At 45.4% G+C, this 21222-nt stretch overlaps 1 protein-coding gene across 1 annotated transcript in view; it reads left to right on the top strand.

Annotated features, from left to right (window-relative positions):
- IKZF3 (IKAROS family zinc finger 3 (Aiolos)) overlaps window positions 1-19331 on the top strand; it is a 24229-nt gene extending 4898 nt beyond the window's left edge. The window contains exons 3-7 of the mRNA XM_010010629.1: window positions 6938-7198; window positions 7882-8049; window positions 9582-9698; window positions 14881-14997; window positions 18628-19331. Coding sequence (XP_010008931.1) covers window positions 6938-7198; window positions 7882-8049; window positions 9582-9698; window positions 14881-14997; window positions 18628-19331 — 1367 coding nt within the window. The remainder of the gene's footprint in view (window positions 1-6937; window positions 7199-7881; window positions 8050-9581; window positions 9699-14880; window positions 14998-18627) is intronic.
- The last annotated feature ends 1891 nt before the right edge of the window (window positions 19332-21222 follow it).

Raw genomic sequence — 21222 nt, 5'->3', positions numbered from 1 at the left:
ACCCCCCATCAGAAGGAATGCTGCCAAGAACATTCAGTGACATCAACAGTGGGTTGTCTCACCGCAGCCTGAAGTGACTGACATCAGCTTGGCTTATCCTGCACGATGGGAAGCCCAGAGCTGATCCAGGAACTGGGATATTCTGATGGCCTTGAAACAATCACAGAAGTGCAGCTATTTCTTATTCTAATTAACCCATCATGGTCACCAGGAAAATTGAATTTGCTTAGGAGATATCATGGAATCCCAGACTGGTTTGGGTTGGAAGGGACCTTAAAGCTCATCTAGTTCCAAGCCTTCCCCTCTGCTCTGAGTTTGGGTTTGGTGGACAGACCTGGACATTACTAAAGGAACACTGAGTGGACACATGTGCTCCTGGAGAAGATCAGGCTAAAAGTAAATCACAAGTATTTAATTAGGAAACCCTACATTTGGAGAGAATGTCCTTGTAATCTCAAACTCAAGTCTTGAAATAGTTTATAGTTGAATCAAATCAATACACTTAGGTTTGTGACGTTTGTGGTGTCTGAGGAATTTGAACATCTTAACCAAGCTCCTGTCTTCAGTTAAAACTCCATTGAGACTGATCCTAGATTTCTCTGTTCTTTGTATTATTAGGCTATATTCTCTCTTCAAGTGATACTTCTATAGTACCAAATACAAGAGCATGGTGGATCATAAGAAAAGGCTGAATGAAACTCCACTTTCAGCTTCTCAGCTTTGAAGTTCGTTTGCAGAAGCAGTTGACCAGAGGCTCGTGCCTGAGTGGTCACATTAGTAATAGGTCCCCTGATATAACTAATGAAGGTGATTATCTGAATTTAACATGTGGCCTTTCTCAGTCTGACTGTTGGGTCCAGATGTTCTCTGATTAAGTGTCTAATTGCAGCCTGATTTAACGGTTGTGGTTGTATGTGGCTTTCTGGACTTCAGGAATTGTCATTTTAGAAGTGTTTTCTGTGAGTGCTGTTCTCTTCCCTGGCACAGAAGGGAAGAACTTGTCCGGTTTCAGCTTGTTCTATGTGGCTTTTTTAAGAGGGAGGCTTTCAAGCTGTTGAGATTTGAAAGGATGATGTTAACAGGTGGCAGAAATAAACCAAGATTCATCTGGCCTTTGGAAAAACTGGGTGCTGGATGCCTGTCGACGTGGGGTGGCATCCCCCCGATCCTCTGTGCTCCAGTATAGGCAGTTGAGGAAAACCAGGAAGCTGTCAGTGCCTTTTTTAAGTAGAAACCCCCAAAATGTGGGAGTTTCATCATAGCACTGACCATATCCAGCCCCTGGTCACGTTGTCTCAGGTGATGGCATTCTGCCTCCCCAGATTCTGTGTTATGGCCTGGGGCTGTCCTGCTCAGCCTCAGCTTTGGTAGTGCTCCCTTTGGAGAACGTTTCATTTCTCCCTGTTTCTGTTATTATTTTAGCAACGTTTTGAAAGAAAGTCCAAAAAATCCCACTAGATGATTATTAGGCAGAAATGGGGAAAAGGTAGGAACATTGGATATGACATGATAGATTTGCAGAGGAATAAACCTAATGACAAGAAAAATCTTTGTTTTGAATGTGATGCTTTAAGATCCAGTTACACAATTCAGGTTTCCTGGCTCACATGAGCTTGGAGATGATGTGTGTTGTTTGATTATATTTTATCGAGTTTTGCTTGTAATGAACTGTACAACTAGAAAAATCATTCTGTGTTTTAATGCTAGAGAGACCCTGGTGTTAATGAAGTAGAAAATACACATCTGACCGGCCAGAAAATGATGCCTGGGTCGGGTTTTCTTTTTTCCTTTCCAATTCTCAGTGCCACATTTCAGTTCGATTTGTTTCTATTTTTGTCTCAAGTCACAATAAACCCAAAGAAACACGTTATCACAGAGTATTTTTAGGGTGAAATTTCCACCAGGTTCATACCACAAGGGTTCATTTGGGAATTACCACCCAAGGGTTCTTCATACACTGTCTAAGGAAGATAGTGCTTGGGTGTTGTACAAAGTGGAGACTGAACAACAGTACTGGAAGACACAAAGATAAAATAAAGCAAATACAGAATCCCAGCCTGGTTTGGGTTGAAGGGAGCTTAAAGCTCCTCCAGTCCCAACCCCTGCCCCGGGCAGGGACACCTTCTGCTAGAGCAGGTTGCTCCAAGCCCCTGTGTCCAACCTGGCCTTGAACACTGCCAGGGATGGGGCAGCCACAGCTTCTCTGGGCACCCTGTGCCAGCGCCTCAGCACCCTCCCAGGGAACAGCTTCTTCCTAATTTGTCTAAGTAATAATTTTATTAAGTGAAGGCAGTGAAACCTGTGGATTTCCAGTGATTTCCTCAGTAGAACAGAGATGCTGGATGCCACACTTGGGATTTTTGGTGCTGAAGACCCAAGCAGGTCAGGTCTGATGCTGTGCTCACTGTGTTTGGGAACACATGGTTATTGCCACTATGTCTTTGTCCCTGTTGTGGCCACTGCTGTCTAGCTGGAAGCTGATAGTGCTCCTGGGTGCTTGCTCCCTCCTTTGGTGGCAAACAAGGACTCATAAAAGCTTCCATCTCATAAAAGCCTTGTTGTGGTTGTAAAAAGGGAGCTTGTCAGTGGGAGAAACCAGGCCAAGTTGGGCCAAAGAGCCTGGAACTTCTTTTGCTTCCCTAGAATTGAACTCTCCAAGTGAGGTAGAGACAGACATGAAGAAAAGTTCCCTTGTCTCTGTGTTGCCTCTGTTAAAAACCCAACAATGTCACATTGCTCTGGTGTCACTTCACATGTTATAATTCCGATTATAGTCTCCAGATATCGAACATCTCCAGATGTTCAATGTACACGTACCTGTGTGTGTCCTTGTTTTCTCATTATTTAAGGAAAAACCCTCAGATACAGCATTGCTGATTATTTTGATGTTTGCCATTTCGATAAAAGCTGCAAACATCTCTTTATTCATAGAGGAACAGGGTTGGGCTTAATTCATGGCAAATCTTCCCCTGCAGTGTGTTAATTCCATGGTAGAGGTGTTTATTCTGACTCGAATCTGGAAACTCCGCTGCCTTTTTCAGTTTCCCCACGTAGGGCTGTTGTGTTTCAAGCTGCCTTAGGTACAGGAATCTCACATCCTGAGAGGAGAACAGCTCTAGCAGGAGTACGTTGGGTTTGGGCTTTAATCTGCTGTTTCTGGGGATGATCTGTGGAGGGAACAGTGCTGAATCCAGCAGTTAATACCTGTCAAATCCAGGTAGGCACCAGAATCCTTCAATACGCGCCTGTATGGACTCCCTTCTTGTTCTTTGGCATCTGACTCCTATTAAGAGCTGTCAAAACCTGGTAAACTATTTATGTGCTTTCACAATTTGTTTAATTGCATAGTTAGGAAACGGCATACAAGAAAAGCTTTGCCTTTTTCTTTTCCCCCTTTAGTCTGCCTGAACATCTGTAGCATTAGGGGCTCATTATCTCGGAATTGGCACAGCAAATCAGCAGCAGCATTAAAGTGCCACATTAAGATGATGAAGTTTCTTTGTTACCCAGATGACTTTTTGCATGTGCTGAGGATTTCACGATTATGACCCCGCTCCTTGTAAAACACTTGAGTAACATCACCCTTTTGTGCTGTTGTCTTTTATAGCTTCTGCTTTATATTCTTTGTGCTTTTCAGAGCACTGCTGGTAAACTTTGCTTAACAACGGGACCAAACTGATGCTCTTCTCTCTAGATTTGACGCCAAGGTCTTGGATTAAATATAGGAATTGGGGGGGTTCCTTCTGGAGCCTTCTCCTGGAGAAGATAGCCAAGATAATGCTCTGGCCTGTCCTGTTTGCTGCTGGTGACTCCTTTCTTTAGTCACCCGTTTTCTAACATACCCAAGCGCTGTTCATGTGGTGACTCAGTCTGCAGTTGCCACCACAGCTTTATTTTGGATTTTTTCCAGAACCCATTGTTTTTACAATGTTTCAGGTGAAACAAAAATATTACTCTGGAGTAATGCCTTTCATCTTGTAATCATCTCCCCAGGAAATGAAACCATGTGCATCATCAGCCTTAACACATCACACCGGTGCTTTGTTGTGTCGAATCCACAACAGGGTTTTGCTGCAGTGTTATTATCTTCCTGAGCTGCCTCAAGAAAAATAGTTACCTGGGCTTGGACACCATGAATGTTTTGTTCCTCTTACAAGCTCTTTACTTTCCTAAGCAGGGAAGGGAGGATAGCACTTCTTTTGTTCAGCTGGGGGAGCTTTGTTTGTGGTCTTGGGGATAATGGTGTTTTCCCTCCCCCAAATTTCCCTTTTCTCCTTGAAGTTACAGACACTTTCCTCTTGCTGAAGGGGGACCAGCCTGGAAACTCCCTGATCTCCTTGAAATACGTTGATAGGAGTTTTGGGTGACAGATACAAGCCTTTGCACACAGCTGCTGGTCTCCTGATCTCACAGGGTTCCCAGTGCTGCCGGTACACAGAGCACAAGTCGGGGCCACAAAAGGCGTTTGATTGCTTTAGACCTCTGCAACTACTTGGTTCATTTCAGGCTGACCTGTACTGAGTTGTCCTTTCCTCTGAGTGCTTTGTACCAAAGCTTCCTTCTGCAGTGCTCTCAGGAAGGTAGACTCTAAAGAATAACAGGACTTAGGAGACAAGAATTGCAACCCTTCTAGCATCTATATGGTTAAAACCCCACCTCTTCCCTGGTTCTTTCTGTTGTTCTCAGTCATCAGAAGGTGAGCTTTTTCCATCGAGGTTCTCCAAATGCCCACATGGAAACTGAAAAGCAGTGGAGCTTTGGTGGGATGGCTCTGCCAGCTGAAGTGGGAGTGAGGGTTGTTGGGGGAGGCGGTGGTGGGAAAGCCTTGCTCAGTGCATCCTTCTCTGCTGCTGTCAGAGCACACCAGTATCGTGAGCAGGCAGCGGTGTGGAAAATGCAGAGGTATTTATTTTCCATGGTGGAAGTGTAGGATGGTTTGCCCAGTTTGTGCCAGTCAGCAAGTGCTTGCCATGGGGAACTCAAACTGGTGTTGGTGCTACGCTACAGGAACACTGGCAGGACTGTAAAAGGGTGAAAACCTGAGTTTGTGGTGAGAAACAGCAGCAAACAGTCGAGAAGTCTTCTCAGTTGGAGCTCACAACTGGTCCTTCAGCACTAAGCAACTGTGTTTGACGCAGACCAAAGGTGAGACGTTAAGTAGAAAGTGGGAATTGAAATTGCTTCTGAAAGTACCACCAAGGTGCAGCTGCAACGTGCACTTCCTTTCACCGTGCTCTGCAGGATGTAGCAAATTAGTTTGGAGCTGCCTCCTTTTGAGAGGGAAAAAAAAACCCCAACCAACAAAACTCATTTTTTGGGGGGAACAGACATTCTGCCGAGAGCTGCTTTCAGGAATTGGTAGGAATTTTTCCTTAGAGTAACGGAAGTGGATGTATAAACTGATTTTGAAGGAGGGTTCAGAGCAGGATCACCCTCGGATGCTCGGGCATGAAGTTGGCAGCAAAGGCACCTGCAGAGGAAACCCTGTTTCTGTGGAAGCAGGAATCATAGAATCATGGAATGGTTTGGGTTGGAAGGGACCTTAAAGATCAGTCCCAAAGCCAAACGTTAAAAACCATTTGAGATAGGGGTGTAAAACCACAGAGAATGGGTGGAAAAGCCACCCTGATGTGGATATCATCATCTAGGGAGAGCACCAAGAGGAATCTTGGAGTTTTCCACACTACTGTGGATTCTCAAATAGGATGAAGAAATTACCACCTGCTTGTTTCTTCTGCTTCATTTCAACCCAAAGGAGGAGACTGGCTGGGCTCAGTGCAAACATCTGGGCTCAAGGAAGGAATTTACCACTAAAATATAGTTGAAAAAGTTGATTTCATAAAGCATTGCTTGCCAGATCTTTATTTTTCAGGGCTGCTTTCATGTTGCCACCTCATTTTCGCTGTCACCCATTGTTTGTTCTCGGCATTTGATGTGGTTTATTACTCAGAACCAGAGCTAATACATATTCAGCAGTCCATGGTCTGTACTTTGGAGAAAGGACAAGTGATTCAGTGCCAGATTTAACTGTCTAACCCTCAGTCTGTGAGAGGAGCAGGTGGCCAGGAGAACAGTACTTTCAGACAGGAAGCTCTGTATTTGATCTCTCGGTGCTTTTCTTCAATTGGTAGCTTGAGGCATAACCTTCAGCCCTTGTCTGGATGGAAAAGTCAGCTTTAAGCAGAAAGAAAAGCTCTCCTGTCTTTTAGGAAGGATTTGAATGCAAGTGCTAGTGACGCTGGAGTTAATGGTGGAAAGGAAATTCGATGACAGAACTTGGGAATCATCAGGTGTTTATATAATGGGACCAACATGGAGCGTTATTGTTAGTAAATTACTGGCTGCGTGTTGCATTTGCCTCCTTGGCATGAAATTACAGTCATTTAAGGCAATGGTTTTGGTTTTCTCTGGACAAGGCTCCAGAATCAGGAACCTGTCTGAAGGCCATGGATCTTCACGAGTCTTTGTGTTCTTTACCATGTACTTGCAATATGAATTCGGGCAAATCTTTTCCTGTCTCTGGGATGCATTTATTTATCAGTAAACCACTTTTCAGGCACCAAAGGTTCCATGAGAAGATATAAATATCCTTTTTAATGTGTGTCTTTCTGGATTTCCAATTCACAGGGTAGTGCCATGTCATTGCAGGAGTTTATATTGTGATATATTTTATATAGTAGAAGAAAATAATCCATCAAAGGTAAATAACAGGCAGGTCAATGGTTTTAAGGGTTCTCTCACAGTGAGTATCATGAAGTGTACATGACCCACGAAGATTCAAGTCTCAACTGCATCTCTTCATCTTTGGGGGTATACATAAAGCTTTTAGGAAGATTGATAATGTAATTTGCTGTGATACTTGGTAAGTTTTTTCCTAAGATACTTCTTTGTGCCTAAGATGAGCATTTCTCCCTTTTGTGCTTTGTTTTACCTGCAGATGATGTGGTTAAAGTGAAAGGTGAATACAGTGAAAGAGAGGAGAGTGCTTTACATTCAGAGCCAATGGAAACCCCTGAAGAATCTGAACTGCCTTACGCCTATCCCAGAGAATATAATGAATATGAAAGCATTAAACTGGAAAGACATTCGGGTTCATATGACAACATCAGGCCAGCTAGTGGAAAAATGAACTGTGATATCTGTGGATTAGCCTGTGTTAGCCTCAATGTCTTGATGGTTCATAAGCGTAGCCACACTGGTAAATATCCCTCTATTATTCTCGTAAGAGCTGAATACTGAAAGGATAATTAATTGTAATCTAGACTACTTATTTTTATCAAAGGATACTAAAATCAGGGCTTCTTTCTTCTGTCCTTGATGCCACACATGATCTGTAGCAAGTTACTCACTTTTCTGTGCCTCACTTTACCCCCTTTTCTTCTTATCAGGATCAAATGTCAGTCAAAGTGTGTTTGTGGGGCATTTTAAGGATTTTGGATGAAAGGCACTACGTAATTGAAGTATTTTAGGCACAAAACACAAGTTAGATTGGTTTTGTGCTGCCATTTCCAGTCTCTATGTGTATTTCTCTTTGTGCTATGCTTTGGCAACAAACCAGTGAGCATCTTGGGTTTCAACCTACAGTAAGATAAGCCCTTTTTTTCTTAAAGTTGCTAGCTTGTTGGAATCAGCCTCCTCCAGAACACTTATTTCCATGGAAAAACTGTACAGTGTTTTCCATAGTCTACATATGTTACGAGAAGCTCTGACACCAGGGCTTGCAGTAACTCCCACTGAAGTCAACGGAAGGGCTGTGTGTGTTTCTATAGAAAGATATTGATCCAGTATCTCATTCTTTCCCCTTCCAAAAAGGAAAGGGTGTGAGGATACTCATGATACCCACGTAACCATTAAATGTCCTTTTTTGTATGTCATTTTAAGGTGAACGGCCATTCCAGTGTAATCAGTGCGGAGCTTCCTTTACTCAGAAGGGAAACCTCCTCCGCCACATTAAACTACACACAGGGGAAAAACCTTTTAAATGTCATCTTTGCAGTTATGCCTGCCAAAGGAGGGATGCGCTAACAGGTCACTTAAGGACACATTCTGGTAAGTGACTTCAAAGGCACTTCATGTGTTTTAGATGTGTGTCACTAGGACACGAGGCGTGGAAAATAGAGTCCGTCGGCAAAGTCGGCTCAGCCGGTCTGGTTTTGAGGAGTCAGCAAATAGCAGTGACCACTCACCTGCCTGCTGAGCTGATGGAACCACCTCAGGGCTCGGCTCCACTCTTGGTGCAGAAGGAGGGCACAGGGGAACCCGCTTTGTGCTGTGACAAACCAGACCTCCCTGTGCAAAATATCCTCCAGAGCGGAGCCGGGAGTGCTTTGCTTGGACTTCCTTCTGTTCCTACCCCAAGCTGGTAGGAGAGCTCTAGGAGCAACATCCAGGACACCATGACCCTATTGGCAGTTAACACTCTGCTGTTGTGTAGTGCCTTTCATCTGAATGCCTTAACAAGCTCAACAAACGCCAGGGGTTTTTCCCAAGGCTGGTAGGGCGTTCTGTCCATTTTCCAGATGGGAATAACGGAGGCACAGAGCTGAGGTGACTTGAATAACAAGCCAGGTATAAACTGATTAATGTTAGTTCCCCCAGAGCCAGGCTGTGCTTCCTCTTTGATTTGTGTATATCCTGTGTTATACAGGGGCCTAGACACAAAACAGTTATTCTAAATGATAGATGTTATCTCTGCACTGCACTTAACAGGCAAAAAAGTTCAGCCTCACACAGAATCAAAGTTAAAAATGAGAGTATCTGACAGGAATAAACGAGGTTCTGGTTTAACCAAGCCCCAGCACAGCGGTGGTGTCTGTCCCCCACCAGCACAATGTTAAAACCACCATGCTTCAAACACATCATGTGGTTGTCATGACTGAAGTGTGCAAGAGCTGGCTTGTCAAATGGGAGAAAGAAAACCTCTCCAAGTGAATCACATCAGTAAGTGAACAACTGCATTAGCAGCAGGGAGCACAGTATCCAGTGCAAGGCCAGTTGTGTTCTGCTGCACAGGGCTGATACCTTGCCTGGGTGTGTTAGAGGATGTCTGGTCACAAAACAATAATGAGACAGTTTAGAAAGTGCTGCCAGTCTTTGCCTGTGAGGCACTGGGGAAGGCTGTGTGGATATCTGGAGTTTCAAACAGGTTTGCTTTAGCTTCAATGAATTAGGATCATTCACTTTACAATATACGCCTTTGGGCATTAAATGAACCTCACGTATAGTTTTGGGTTTAAGTTCTTCAGTTTCATGACATCCTTGATAAAGTCTGTATAGACAGGAGCTAGGTGAGGCAGCTGGGACAGCGGCTGCCCCACTTCACAGCAGGACAGTTGCTCTTCCCTATGGAAGTTAGGCCAAGAAAAGCTAGAGCAGGGCTCCAGGAACCTGAGCTCCTGGGAACAGCATCTAATCCGAAATCCTCTCCTTTCCTGGTGCTGAGTTGAGGGGATGAAGAGGAACGCTGTGCCTGGTGGGTTGCACCCTTGTGCATGCTATGAGTAGCGACACACTCGAATGCCAGGCAGGAAGCGTTTCAGGGGTCTCTGGTGGTTATTGATGCTGCCCTCTCCCTTTTCCAGTGGAGAAGCCCTACAAGTGTGAGTTCTGCGGGAGGAGCTACAAGCAGAGGAGCTCGCTGGAGGAGCACCGGGAGCGGTGCCGTACGTACCTGCAGAATGCCGGCGTGTGTGAGCCCGGTGAGTGTGTGTGGCTTCGAGGGGTGGCACATCACAGTGCGTCAGACAAGGGCATCTGGTAAGCTGTGGATGGGCAGCCTGAGAACGGTTTTCACTCCAGTCATTTCCAGGAACCTAAAGGGCTGTAACATCTTTGGGAAGGGTCTGGTTTAGTGCATCCCTCAGGCAATTAGCTAAAGAATGCTTTTATTGTAATCACTTTTTCATTTCACAGTTACTTTGAATAAAACATCTAAAATACCTTGCACACAGCATTTCTGTAGGTGACACTTGCAGTCAGTTACATTATTCCTACATTGCTGCTATTTCCTGGCTTATTTTATTGGCGAGTTGGTGTCTGTGGCTGTTGACAATAGTTGTTCACATGTCTCAGTCCATGGTCTCCCCGAAGCCTTCTCTTCTCCAGGCTGACCCAGCCCAGCTCTCTCAGCCTGGCTCCAGAGCAGAGCCTTTGGAGCATCTGTAACTTGAAGGACTCAAGCTTCCTAGTTTTGAGTTTGAATTTTCTTTCCAAGGAAAAGATTAAACTGAGTTTTCAGAGAAAAAAACTAAAATGTAAAAATATACTTAGAGAGATGACAACATTTACCACGGCCCTTGAATAATAAGTCACTTAAAAACCCTATTTAGTGAGATGCTTATCAAGCAAGGATTCTGCAGGCTCATCACAAGCCAGGCCTGAAAACCAGTGTGAAGACCTGTTGATACACGATGATAACAATGTGGGTGCAAGAGTCCTTACCCCGCGCAGAGTGAATAGGTTGGTGTATCAGGCCTTAGGTCATATGCACACACACAAGCCTCCATAAAGAAACAATAATTTGTTTGGAAGTTTGAGTTTTACAGTTTGACATGGACTGTTTTCCCTTCAGCAAGTGACATGTTTTTGTAGTAAAATGAAATGATGATCAGAGCATCAGCAAGTTTTGGGTTTCATAAGAGCCCATGCACGTTGTAACTGTGGTTTGATGGTACAGCACAGGCTCCCATGATGGCAATCACTCAGAGATGTCTACCACATGAAAATGAAAAACATGATACCTACTACAGATTTCTGCTTTGAAATGTTCCTGATGATTGATATTCATTTCAGAATAGCAACATTTCACTTATCCAGAACGCGCTGTGTGCTTGCTGCAGTGGCACAGAGGAAACGTGAATTTCCAGTACGGCATGATGTACCCTGTGCCTTTGAGACTTTGCATCTCGAAAACACAGCCCTGTTTTTAGTGGAGCAGCGAGGTTTCTGACAAACAGGAACCCCAGTCTTGCTGAGGCATTTCCATTCCATTCTCTGCTATCAGCACTCTGTTAGATGACAGAGCCCGAGCGTGGGAAGGCGGGAAAGGGCCTCGGGAGCTCATTTAGTGCTTTCGATCTGATTTTTTTCCCCTAAATGTAGCATTTTGCACTTGTGTTTAGTGAGCATTTGTTTTACTTTCTGACCATTCCCCTACTTATCCACAACACTTTGAAGTGGGGAACTTCCCTGAAGTCCTTGCAGCCTTCTCATGTGGAGCCATCTCAAAGCTCAAGCACGCTCTACATGCCATCATCCCATAATTCATTACAGTATCAGAGCACCAATAGTAACCATTCTAGCTGCTTTTTAGCGCAAGGTTTGCATGTTCCAGACATGGAAATAGCTCTGAACAAAGACCTTTATGCAACAACATTGTCAGAGTGTTACTCAGTCCCTGATCGCATCGATCTCATTGCGCAAGAACCCACCTCTCCGTTCCACTCTCCAGTGTTGAGTGACCACATAGAAACGCTACAGGAAGCAATGCCTCTAATTTGAGCTCTGCTTTGTGCTTTAGGGGTTTGTTAGCAATGCCCACATGTTCTAAAAATGACACTCACGTTTCTGGGGTGACAGAAACCACACCATGGAAAGTTAAATCATTGTGTGTGTTCATGCCCTGGGCTGGAAGGAGGGTATCCGCTCTGTGTGTCTGCAGAGAGACATGGTGGTGAGGTGACAGCACTGGTTGAGAGAGGTCCCCCAGTCATTTAAGGAAAAATAAGTAGTCATTCATATAGATGAGTGATATTATCTAATTGTATTATTATTATTAGATTGTTGGAAGGGAGATTGAGATGAGATCTTAGGAGGAAGTTCTTCCCTGTGAGGCTGCTGAGGCACTGGCACAGGATGCCCAGAGAAGCTGGGAGACAGGGCCTGACTATTTCTCTCTGAGAAGACTTTAGAGAATTTTAAGTGATTAAAACCAATGTTTCCTAAATACTAAATATATTCTTGGACTGTTTAAGAAATGGTCCAGAAGAAAGGGGCAGGGGAGGTAATTTTAAGTTCACTTTTGGGTAAAGAGCAGTGTTGAGGGACAGAACCAGTGTAACCACCTGTGTCTCAGTGGGAGCAGAGACTGTTTCCCTGAGGGTGCTCTATGAAGATGTCTTTTGTGGCCCATAATTAGAGATGATTTTTTTCCTTCAGGAAAAAGCTGGCTGTTAGCAAGGAGCAGGATATCTTAACGTGAAAGAAAGTATCCTCAGCCTTCAAATAAAATGGCAGAGAGACATCAAGCTGGGAGACTGATAATTACAGATGTCCCAGAACATCTTATGTAGGTCAGTAGTTACTGTCTCCTCAGCAATCTCCTCTGAGTAAAGACTCTTGTCACCTCTGCAGGAAGCTGCTTGCCTGCCCTCTTGACACTAATTTAGTGAAGTCCCTTTGGTGGCACATTGGCAAGACAAGCAGTCACTGACACGCTACATTTAGACTCCAGCCTGTGTCTGGTCTGGCTGAGAGGGCTCCAGAAGCTTCACTGTCAGGAGAAAAAGAGTCTGAAAATGTGAAATTAAAGCTGGAGTAGAACATAAATGCAAGTGGTGAAGTTAAAGGCTGAGAAAAAGAGGAATTTGGAGGACAAAATAAGAACCATGAAGAAATGGTAGGGACCAAGGGGCTGCTTTCTGGCAGGGATGAACCGTGTTCTCTTTCTTTATGTGTTTTTCAATATACAGCCCTATTTGTGTTATCTTGTTCAGGGCAGTTGTGGGTTGCTGGGGAGGTTAAATTCAAATCATTACTGATCTGTGCAGTGACCTCACAAGGTGACAGCTTTCTGCCTTGGGGCCAGTTCCAGCTTCGAACTGCAGTTATCTACAGACAGTATAAAGAGCTCAGGAAGCGTAGTCCATCTTTTTGGAGCATGAGTGTTAAACAGAAGCTCTGAAATCACAAATCCCATGACAGTATCCTCAAGAATTAACTAGAGCTTCTGGCCAAACTCCAAAGGGATGATCATGTTCTACCTCACTTTCCTTTACAAGTTTGACTTAATCTGATGTTTTGCTTCACTTTATGTCAACTATTACGTAGTGTCTTGGTATTTCGTGCTGGCAGCAGATGCGTTTTAGCAGCTAATGAATATGTTTATTCCAACTATAATTTGAGTTATATTTATTGTAAGTCTTTAAACATCCTAGAGCAATTTGGAATCAAGATCAGCCTGGGAAAGCAGGATGTTATTACCTTTAAGGCCCTGAGCATGCCCTCTGTGGGTCTGGTTATCATGTACATCATGGGGTTACAGCCTGATGAAACAGGGCTGAGGTGAACCCCGCTCTCCATCCACCCTGGGTCACACTCAGAGCAGAGTATTTGAGGCATCGAGTGCTTCTGAAGCACTTTACATGTTTAAAGTGCTGAACAAACATTAACAAATGCTTCTGTCTGAGGTTTGGTGAGTCACGGTTGGTGCTCGCTGCAACTCGTATGATATCAGTAGCAGCTCTAATGAACAGGAGAGACTTTGGCATTTCCAGGGAGATGCAGCACACGGAGCTATGAAGGAATGATGTTGCATTTTTATTGCTTCCTGTGCTGGGCAAACTGCAGTTTAAGTCCAATACTTACTAAAAGTGCAGTTAACAGGGCTGCAGCGATACCAAAGCACTTGTATCACTTTCCTCTGGCATTACTTCCCTCTTACATAGATGATGCTTCATATATTTAGGTGCAAAAGTACAATCACACACAGCCAGGATTCTTTCACAGTGAGAGCTGACCTTTAGTATTACCTTGAGAAAGCAAATTACCCTGCCTTGCCCTTGCTTTCCTCCACTTAGATACCAGCACTTAAAGGCAGGGGCAAGGCTCTTGCAATGTGTCCAGTTTCACCACATTTGCTCCCTGACACTGAAACTCTTTGTGCTACTTGTTAATATAAAAACACCTCAACTGCTGCTTGTTCTGCAGACGAGCGGGAGCTTTCTGTGGGGAAGCCACAGCAGTTACACTCAGTATTAGTCTGGTAGTAGTGATATGAGGTGGCTGATCCACCTCAAAAGCCTGTGCAGCCTCCCTGAGGTGAGAGCAAGCAGTAATTTCCGTGAAATGGTGAGCTCTGGTGAGCACGGCTGGAGGAGGCTCTGGAAAATGAGAAGATCCTTAAAGCTGCCAGTGGTCCTGCATCAAGGGAGTGATCATAGGGTGTATCGCCCTAAAATTGGAAGTTCTGGAGGTTGTGATGAGCTTTAAAGCAACGTTCTGAGGGAGTTTAGGGCAAAAAAAAAAGAAGTGATAAAGACACCTGGGGAAAAATGAGCTGGAAGCGACTATTGAAAGGTTTTGTTAATTTGATTTGGATGGAGCATCGCTATATTTCATGCCAGTTTCTTAGTGAAGACCTCTCCGTGTGAGTGGTACCTAAAGCAGTGTGGCACAGGGCTGAATGTCTTCGACTGCAGCGCTGGAGCGCGGTGGCAGCCTGCAGGTGTCCCGGTCTTACTCAGAATAGAAATGACAGGCTAGCAGAGGTTGTATCTCCAGCTCCACTTTGTAACCAACCCTTCCAGCCCATTGATTTTGCACTTCCTCTTGCTAATGAAGATACTGGGTCTTATGGTTTCTGCTCCCCTTGCATGAGCTCAGGACTGCAAGATCCGTGTCTGCTGCTGTGCTTGGTTCCACTGACCGCAACTGGTGCCCAAGACGCAAAGAAGCAAGAACAGCAGAAGCAGCAAAACAAGCTGACATCAGATCTCCAAACAGTTTCCTCCCAGTTAGTGTGGCAAACTCCAGACATTAAACCGTTCATCTCTTCCTTATTATTTTAATTTCTTTATTTTTTTATCTTTTTTTTTTTTCCCTTTTCATCAACTTGTTGTGTTCTTGTTTTTTCTTGTCTTCCTTGTCACATTTCGGAAGTAGCGAGCGTGGAGGGAAGGCACATCAAGGCAGAGATGGGGAGTGAAAGAGCCCTTGTGCTGGACAGGCTAGCGAGCAACGTGGCAAAGAGAAAAAGCTCAATGCCTCAGAAATTTATTGGTAAGAACAAAAAACCTTTTCATGTGCAACAGTTAAATGTGTGCGAGCTGGTAACTCCTAGTACAATGCCTCTGCTTCTTTTAAACAGCCTGCTCGAGTTTATAACCTAAGCTAATACAACAGAATAGAAATAAAGTAACTGGGCTGATTCTGATGTGGTTTTAGTGATTTGTTGTAGGGGCTTGATTGAAATACAAAGAGTATGTTCTGTTAGATACTTAAACTGGATGGAAGCTACTGCTGCGCTGTGTGTCTGTCTGTGTAGGCAATTTATAGCTCCGTTTGATGAACTTCCATGTGCTGTTTTCTGTAGCTGTGCGTTTGAAATGTTCTCTGCCAGGTTCTTCCCAGGAAAAGAACAGGAAGGCTCCGTGCTGTTAAGAGCAGAATGCTCTGGCTAGTCAGCAGGAGCTGAAGATACTTGTGGGATGCATGTATGGAATAAGGCCTAAAGACAGAAAAGTGTTGGATTTCTGTTAGTCATCCTGCTGCTGAATTTGAATACGATTCAAAAAATATCAAATCCTTTCTTGTGGTAATTTAAGCAACAAGATGTTTCCATAGCATTTTCTTTGCATTTAATTTTCTATGATCAGAGTTTTGCATGCTGGGGATCTCAAATACTAGTTTGGCAGGTTCTGTGCTCCAGTGAGCGTCTGATCCTCTTGGCTAGTCTGCTTTCATTAACTTGCCTTTTAAGAAAGTGAAATGCAACTCTTGTGTCCTGAGTAAAGACCTGACTTAGTCAGCAGTTGTATGAGACTGGTACTAGCAATGCCTTGTTTATGTTCTGGTTGGGTATATAAGGTACTGAGAGATGCTTTTTCTTGCTATCAACTTTATGGTTGCTGCAGGGACCTGAGCACTGGTCACACACATGACCGGGGAGGGGAGAAACGTGGGGCTGAGCACACAGGCAGGGCTCAGACCCACCTGGCAGGGCACGTGCTGAGGACCTGGCCTGAAGACCTGGGGCTGAGGTCCAAGCCTGGGTACAGGTACGCTGCTGAATCCACAGAGACGTAAAGCCGTTGTGGTTTCTGAAGGTAACGCAGCTCTGGGTGGATTTGGTGGGCAGCACTGCACTTTCATGCATGAAAACTGCTAGTTTTTATCCAGATGTCTTAGTATGGCTTTAAAAATGTCACCTCTTCACACAGGAGTGAAGTAATGCTCCATGTGAGTGCCTTTGGGTACTTCATACTGAAACTGTTGACTGCGTGACTTAGACCTTACGTGTCCTGCTGTGATTCAAAAAGTAATGCTAATGCAAACGGGTTTGAAAAGCTTTAGCTTCCTTTTCCTTAGCACGGAGATCAGCTTCACCCTACCTTGGTCTACAATTGCTACCATTTCGATCTTGATGTGCTTTATTAACCATACACTCAGCATACACATCAAGTGAAGTGTGTTTCTGATTGTTTTATCAGTTTACCAGTTACCATATGGAACAGATTTGTGATGGAGCTCAGTAACGTGCTGGGGTGATGGCACGAACCGATGCTGCACCATGGAGAGGGAGTTTGTGGAGAAGCTGGAGGATCCAGGAGCAAAAGAGCTGATTGCTGACACTTCAAGTGATTTCCCTGAACCTGTGGGGTTCTTGTTAAGTTAAATGTGAAAAGATTACTTAGTCCCTTTTATCCCTGGGAAGTGTGTTTGCAAGGGGGGTCTGTCTGCCCTCGCTGTGACTCCTGTGGCTGCCTGAACTGCTCGTGTGGGAGTGCAGATGAACAGGACAGCTTTGGGATTTCTTGGGAAACAGCGTTGTTGGAATGGCTGCTGATTTTTCATGTTGTCAGGAAGGAGGGATAGGGATGTGTACTAACAAGGCATCTTTGTTAGGCTCGGTTCTGTGAATGAAGCCCATTGATCAGGAAATAAAACTCAACTGTGTTATTATTTGAGGGCTCTACAGAGGTTCACACAAGCACCAGGAGTTTTGCCCACTTTATTTTTCACATTTTCATCTGCAGGAGCTACCTCGTGTGCATAATAAGTTTCAAATAAGGACACAGATCAGCAAACCATCTACTTGACTCTTAACCTCTGCACTAGGCCCCTCTTCAAAGCTTTCTCCCACGAAGATTTTGGGCTCTGCTTTTTCCCTTAGTTGTGAGGGAACAAGGATTTAAATGGAAGTTTATGGCTTTATGTTTCCTGTTTTGCTGTGGATATCTGTTTTGCATGTGTATGGAGCAAAGTGCAAACCTTGGCTTTTTGTACTTCCTGGTTTGATTAATGAACAGATACTTATAAAGAAAACAACCCAGCAGAACAGCTCGATACCTGCTGGTGGTTTCACTGCTCTCTAGAACGTTCATGGGCCTCTATCTTCAGTTGGTGCAAGGCAAAGTAACTGCTGCAGTCCAGGCGTTTCTGCAGAGTACACCCGCTGAGCATCTCAGCCTCCAGGCTTCTATTTCTTCCTTTTAGAAACAAGTTCTCCTCGAGCCCAAGACTAAAAGTCTATTTCTGATAGTGGTGGAAGTGTTAGGGCAGCTCCGACACAGTTCCACTCACCACTGTCCCCTGGCGTGTGAAGTCTCATGAGAAATGGCTGCTTTGGTTAGCAGGGTGGCAGGAAGCAGGTTCACTCCCTGTTCCCAGTGTCCACACCTCACCAGTGTGGTTTAGAAGTAAGTGAAGAGCCACTGAGCAACCAGCACATGAGAACATGTCCCACCCCATGGCTCATGTGTGGATGTTGAAGGGGAAAGCTTTAGCATTGCACTGAGACAAGCAAAAAGAGGAAAGATGTTCTGCTAACCAGAGGCTGCTCGGTCAGTGAACACCGAGAACTGAGTCTGTAGCTGATGAGTTGTTGCCTCTTGAAGGGGTGCAGCACCACAACACATGGATGTTAGCGGGTCAGAAGAGCTTTTGGGTATTTGCATTTCATTGATACAACCTTGAATCGAAGGTAGATGGAATGGGCTGTTGTGAGGACTTTAAAAAGCCACCCGGATAGCGGGATAACAGCACGTGAGAGCCTCAGGGATCACACGTTGTGTTTTTTGTCTCTTGTCTTATGACAGTGAACCCCAAATTCACAGGGAGTCCCAGATGTCTATTTTCGCTTTTGTTGCCTTTTTGTTCACATCTTTCACTCTCTTGGAACTGAGTTTGACTCATACAAACATGCTCTATGGTCTGGTTTCCTTCTGTGTAAAGTCCTGGTGAGGGCTGGAAGCAGTTACACACTTGTGGTTCACTCACCTTTTTGAGTGTTTTATAAGGGAAACGTGAGCTCCTGGTTTTCTGCCTCTGCAGTGAAACCTCATGAGTTTCATATCCATTGAGTCATGGTGTTGACAGGTCACTGATAAACATCTGCACTATCAGAGTTACCGTAACTCAAAGATTGGTGGATCTGATGTTTCCAAGTCAGTAACCATCCTCACCTCCTCCTCTAAGAGATTTATTTTGCCTCCAAGCCTGAGCCTTAAAAAATGAACAGAACTCAACCCTCGCCCCCAAAAGCTACTTGGGTGTGTGAAGAGCCTCTTTCAGCAGAGAACATTTCATGCCTCTTTACTTTCCAGAGACTGCTGCCATTTAAAACAGACCTCATGGAGTCTAAATGCTTCTTACTCACCCAGGTGACTTCATGCCTCTCTTCTCTTGCAGGTGAGAAACGTCACAGTTTTGATGTTAATTATAATTCAAGTTTCATGTACGAAAAGGAAAGCGACATGATGCAAGGACGTATGATGGACCAAGCCATAAACAACGCCATCACCTACCTGGGGGCTGAAGCCTTGCGCCCTCTTGTGCAGACACCCCCAGCTCCCACCGCTGAGATGGTCCCTGTCATCAGCAGCCTGTATCCCATCGCGCTGACCCGCGCCGAGGTGCCCAACGGCACCTTGCAGGATGCTGAGAAGAGCCACCCCCACCTAAGGGACAAAAGCTTGTCTTCAGACAGAGGCCTGTCCCCCAACAACAGCGGCCAAGACTCCACAGACACTGACAGCAACCACGAGGAGCGGCAGAATCCCACCTTCCACCCAAGCCAGATGCTCCCCGCTCCTGCCCGCAACGGCCTCCAGCCCTTGAAGGACTTCCCAAGGCCATACGACATCATCAAGCCGCCCGCCATATGCCCACGAGATGCCTTCAAGGTCATCAACAAGGAAGGGGAAGCCATCGGCGTGTACCGGTGTGACCACTGCCACGTCCTCTTTTTGGATTACGTGATGTTCACCATCCACATGGGCTGCCACGGCTTCCGCGACCCCTTCGAGTGCAACGTCTGCGGGTACCGGAGCCACGACCGCTACGAGTTCTCCTCCCACATAGCACGGGGAGAGCACCGGGTAGTGCTCAAGTAAAAGGACCCGTTTCCCAAGGTCAGAGGGGAGGCTCCTTGGGTTTTCATGAGCAGAAAGAAACCTCTTGAGTATATTTTTCTATGCCAGTTTTCAAACGAGTGCCACGGGGCAGGTGACGCCTTTTCACAACGTTCCTCTCCAAACCAGTCAGTGTTCTGTAGCATCTCTGCCTCGCTGCTGTGCTGGGTGGGACTGAGGAAATCCCAAGAGCAGAGACCAGTTTTTAGATGAAGTTTATTTTTGTGCATATTAAGAGCCATTTAAGATGGTTTTATTTTTTTAACGTGCATTTGTGTTTCCTAATGTGTGCTTTAACTCAGCCCAAAAGGGTTTCACGCCCTGCTTGATGCTGGTCAGATGTGTAGGAGCAGGAATATAGGAGGAGCTTTGTTTTAGCTGTTACAATCCCGATGGGCTTCAAACAGCTCATCGCTGAAACAAGAAAAACACACTGGGAGGGATTATTAATTCCTCTTCAAAGGTTTTCCCCTAACTTTTAAAGAGCTTGTCGCCCCACCGCACTTTCATTTTTCTTCCCCTTCTGTTCACTTGCTTTAAAGTCACTCCCACATGTGTCTTAGTAAGAGCAAAGTAAGAGATGAGACCTGGCTTGGGGGTTTTTAACAGCACGTCTTTATGGGATACCCAGCGAGGTCACTGTGTGGCTCATCCAGGCAGGCTGGGGGAAATCCTGACTTTCAGTGATGGAAAGTCCTCCTTTCCAATGGGTGCCAAGAACGAGGAGGACACTGTGTCTGGGGGGACATCCTGAAGTTCTCTTTCCCAACGGGTGCCAAGAACGAGGAGGCAGCGCTGGGCTCGCGGCGCAGTCGCCGGCGCTGTGAGAACCTGCACAGGGGTGTGTGGGAGCCGCCAGCTCCGTCTGCTCTTACGTGGGGATGTCCCTCGGTGTGAAATGTGCTGTTTTGCAAAATGACTATTTACCATGACTTTGAAGCTGGGTTTTAAAATAGCTCTTTTAATCTAATCACTGCTCTGCAGCTGTATTATTACTCACTGCGCTGGAGATAGGAATTTGATAACAGTTTTGCTGAGTGAATGTTTGTCCTTTGCAAAGTATTTCTGTGTAGCACGGAGCCAGGTGTGTTCTGGTGGACTTCCTGCATTGTATGGTGTGAGAGCTACAGCGCTTCTGTACCTCTGCAGTGCTGCTGTGCCAAGATCCCTGGTGATCCATGAGGGAAGGTGGGGTGCAGAGACCTCAGCGGAGCGCTGAGTGTCGAGAACCACTGTGTTTCTTTCCTCCCTCTGACCTGGGCTCACTCTTTGGGCTCAAATACTTTCTCTCTCCCTGAATTTTAAGGTACAAAGAAAAAGAGATTTATATTCATTTTTCCCAAGAAGGGTAGGTCTGAAGGAGGAATCATGAGTCTGCAGAGTGCCTGGATGTCCAAAGTGCCGCCGCAGAGCTAGATCCTTGATCCAGCTTGTTGCTGGGGGTGAGGAGAACTGGTTTGTACCTTGTGTGCTGTTACACGTGTAGTCACAAAATAAGTTTAGGATCTTCTTCCAATGACCAGTTTCCCATCGTGAGGCACATACAATGAGCAGGTGGCTGTTGGGTCTTCCCAATGTTGTGGTGTGACAAAGATCCTCCTGCGAGCGAGGCTGCAGTTCCATCACAGCCACCCAAGGACCAACACCAGCCAGCAGCCTGGATTTGGGAAGCATTCGGCCAGTTCCCCGCTTCACCTGGTGTAAATCCTCCCCCAACTCCATCCTTCCTGCTGTGTTCTCGGGGAAGCTGAGCTCCACACACTCCATGGCTGGTGACAACGCTCCTCCTGGTTTGACAGACACGGGTAAGCTCACCCACCATGAAGCATCACTTGACCTTTGCACAGGAAGCTCCCCGCAGCACCGCGGCTGA

The sequence above is a fragment of the Nestor notabilis genome, unplaced genomic scaffold, assembly GCF_000696875.1.
Source record: "Nestor notabilis isolate BGI_N333 unplaced genomic scaffold, ASM69687v1 scaffold6530, whole genome shotgun sequence".
Lineage (NCBI taxonomy): Eukaryota > Metazoa > Chordata > Aves > Psittaciformes > Psittacidae > Nestor > Nestor notabilis.
This window is presented reverse-complemented; position numbering and strand designations above follow the sequence as displayed.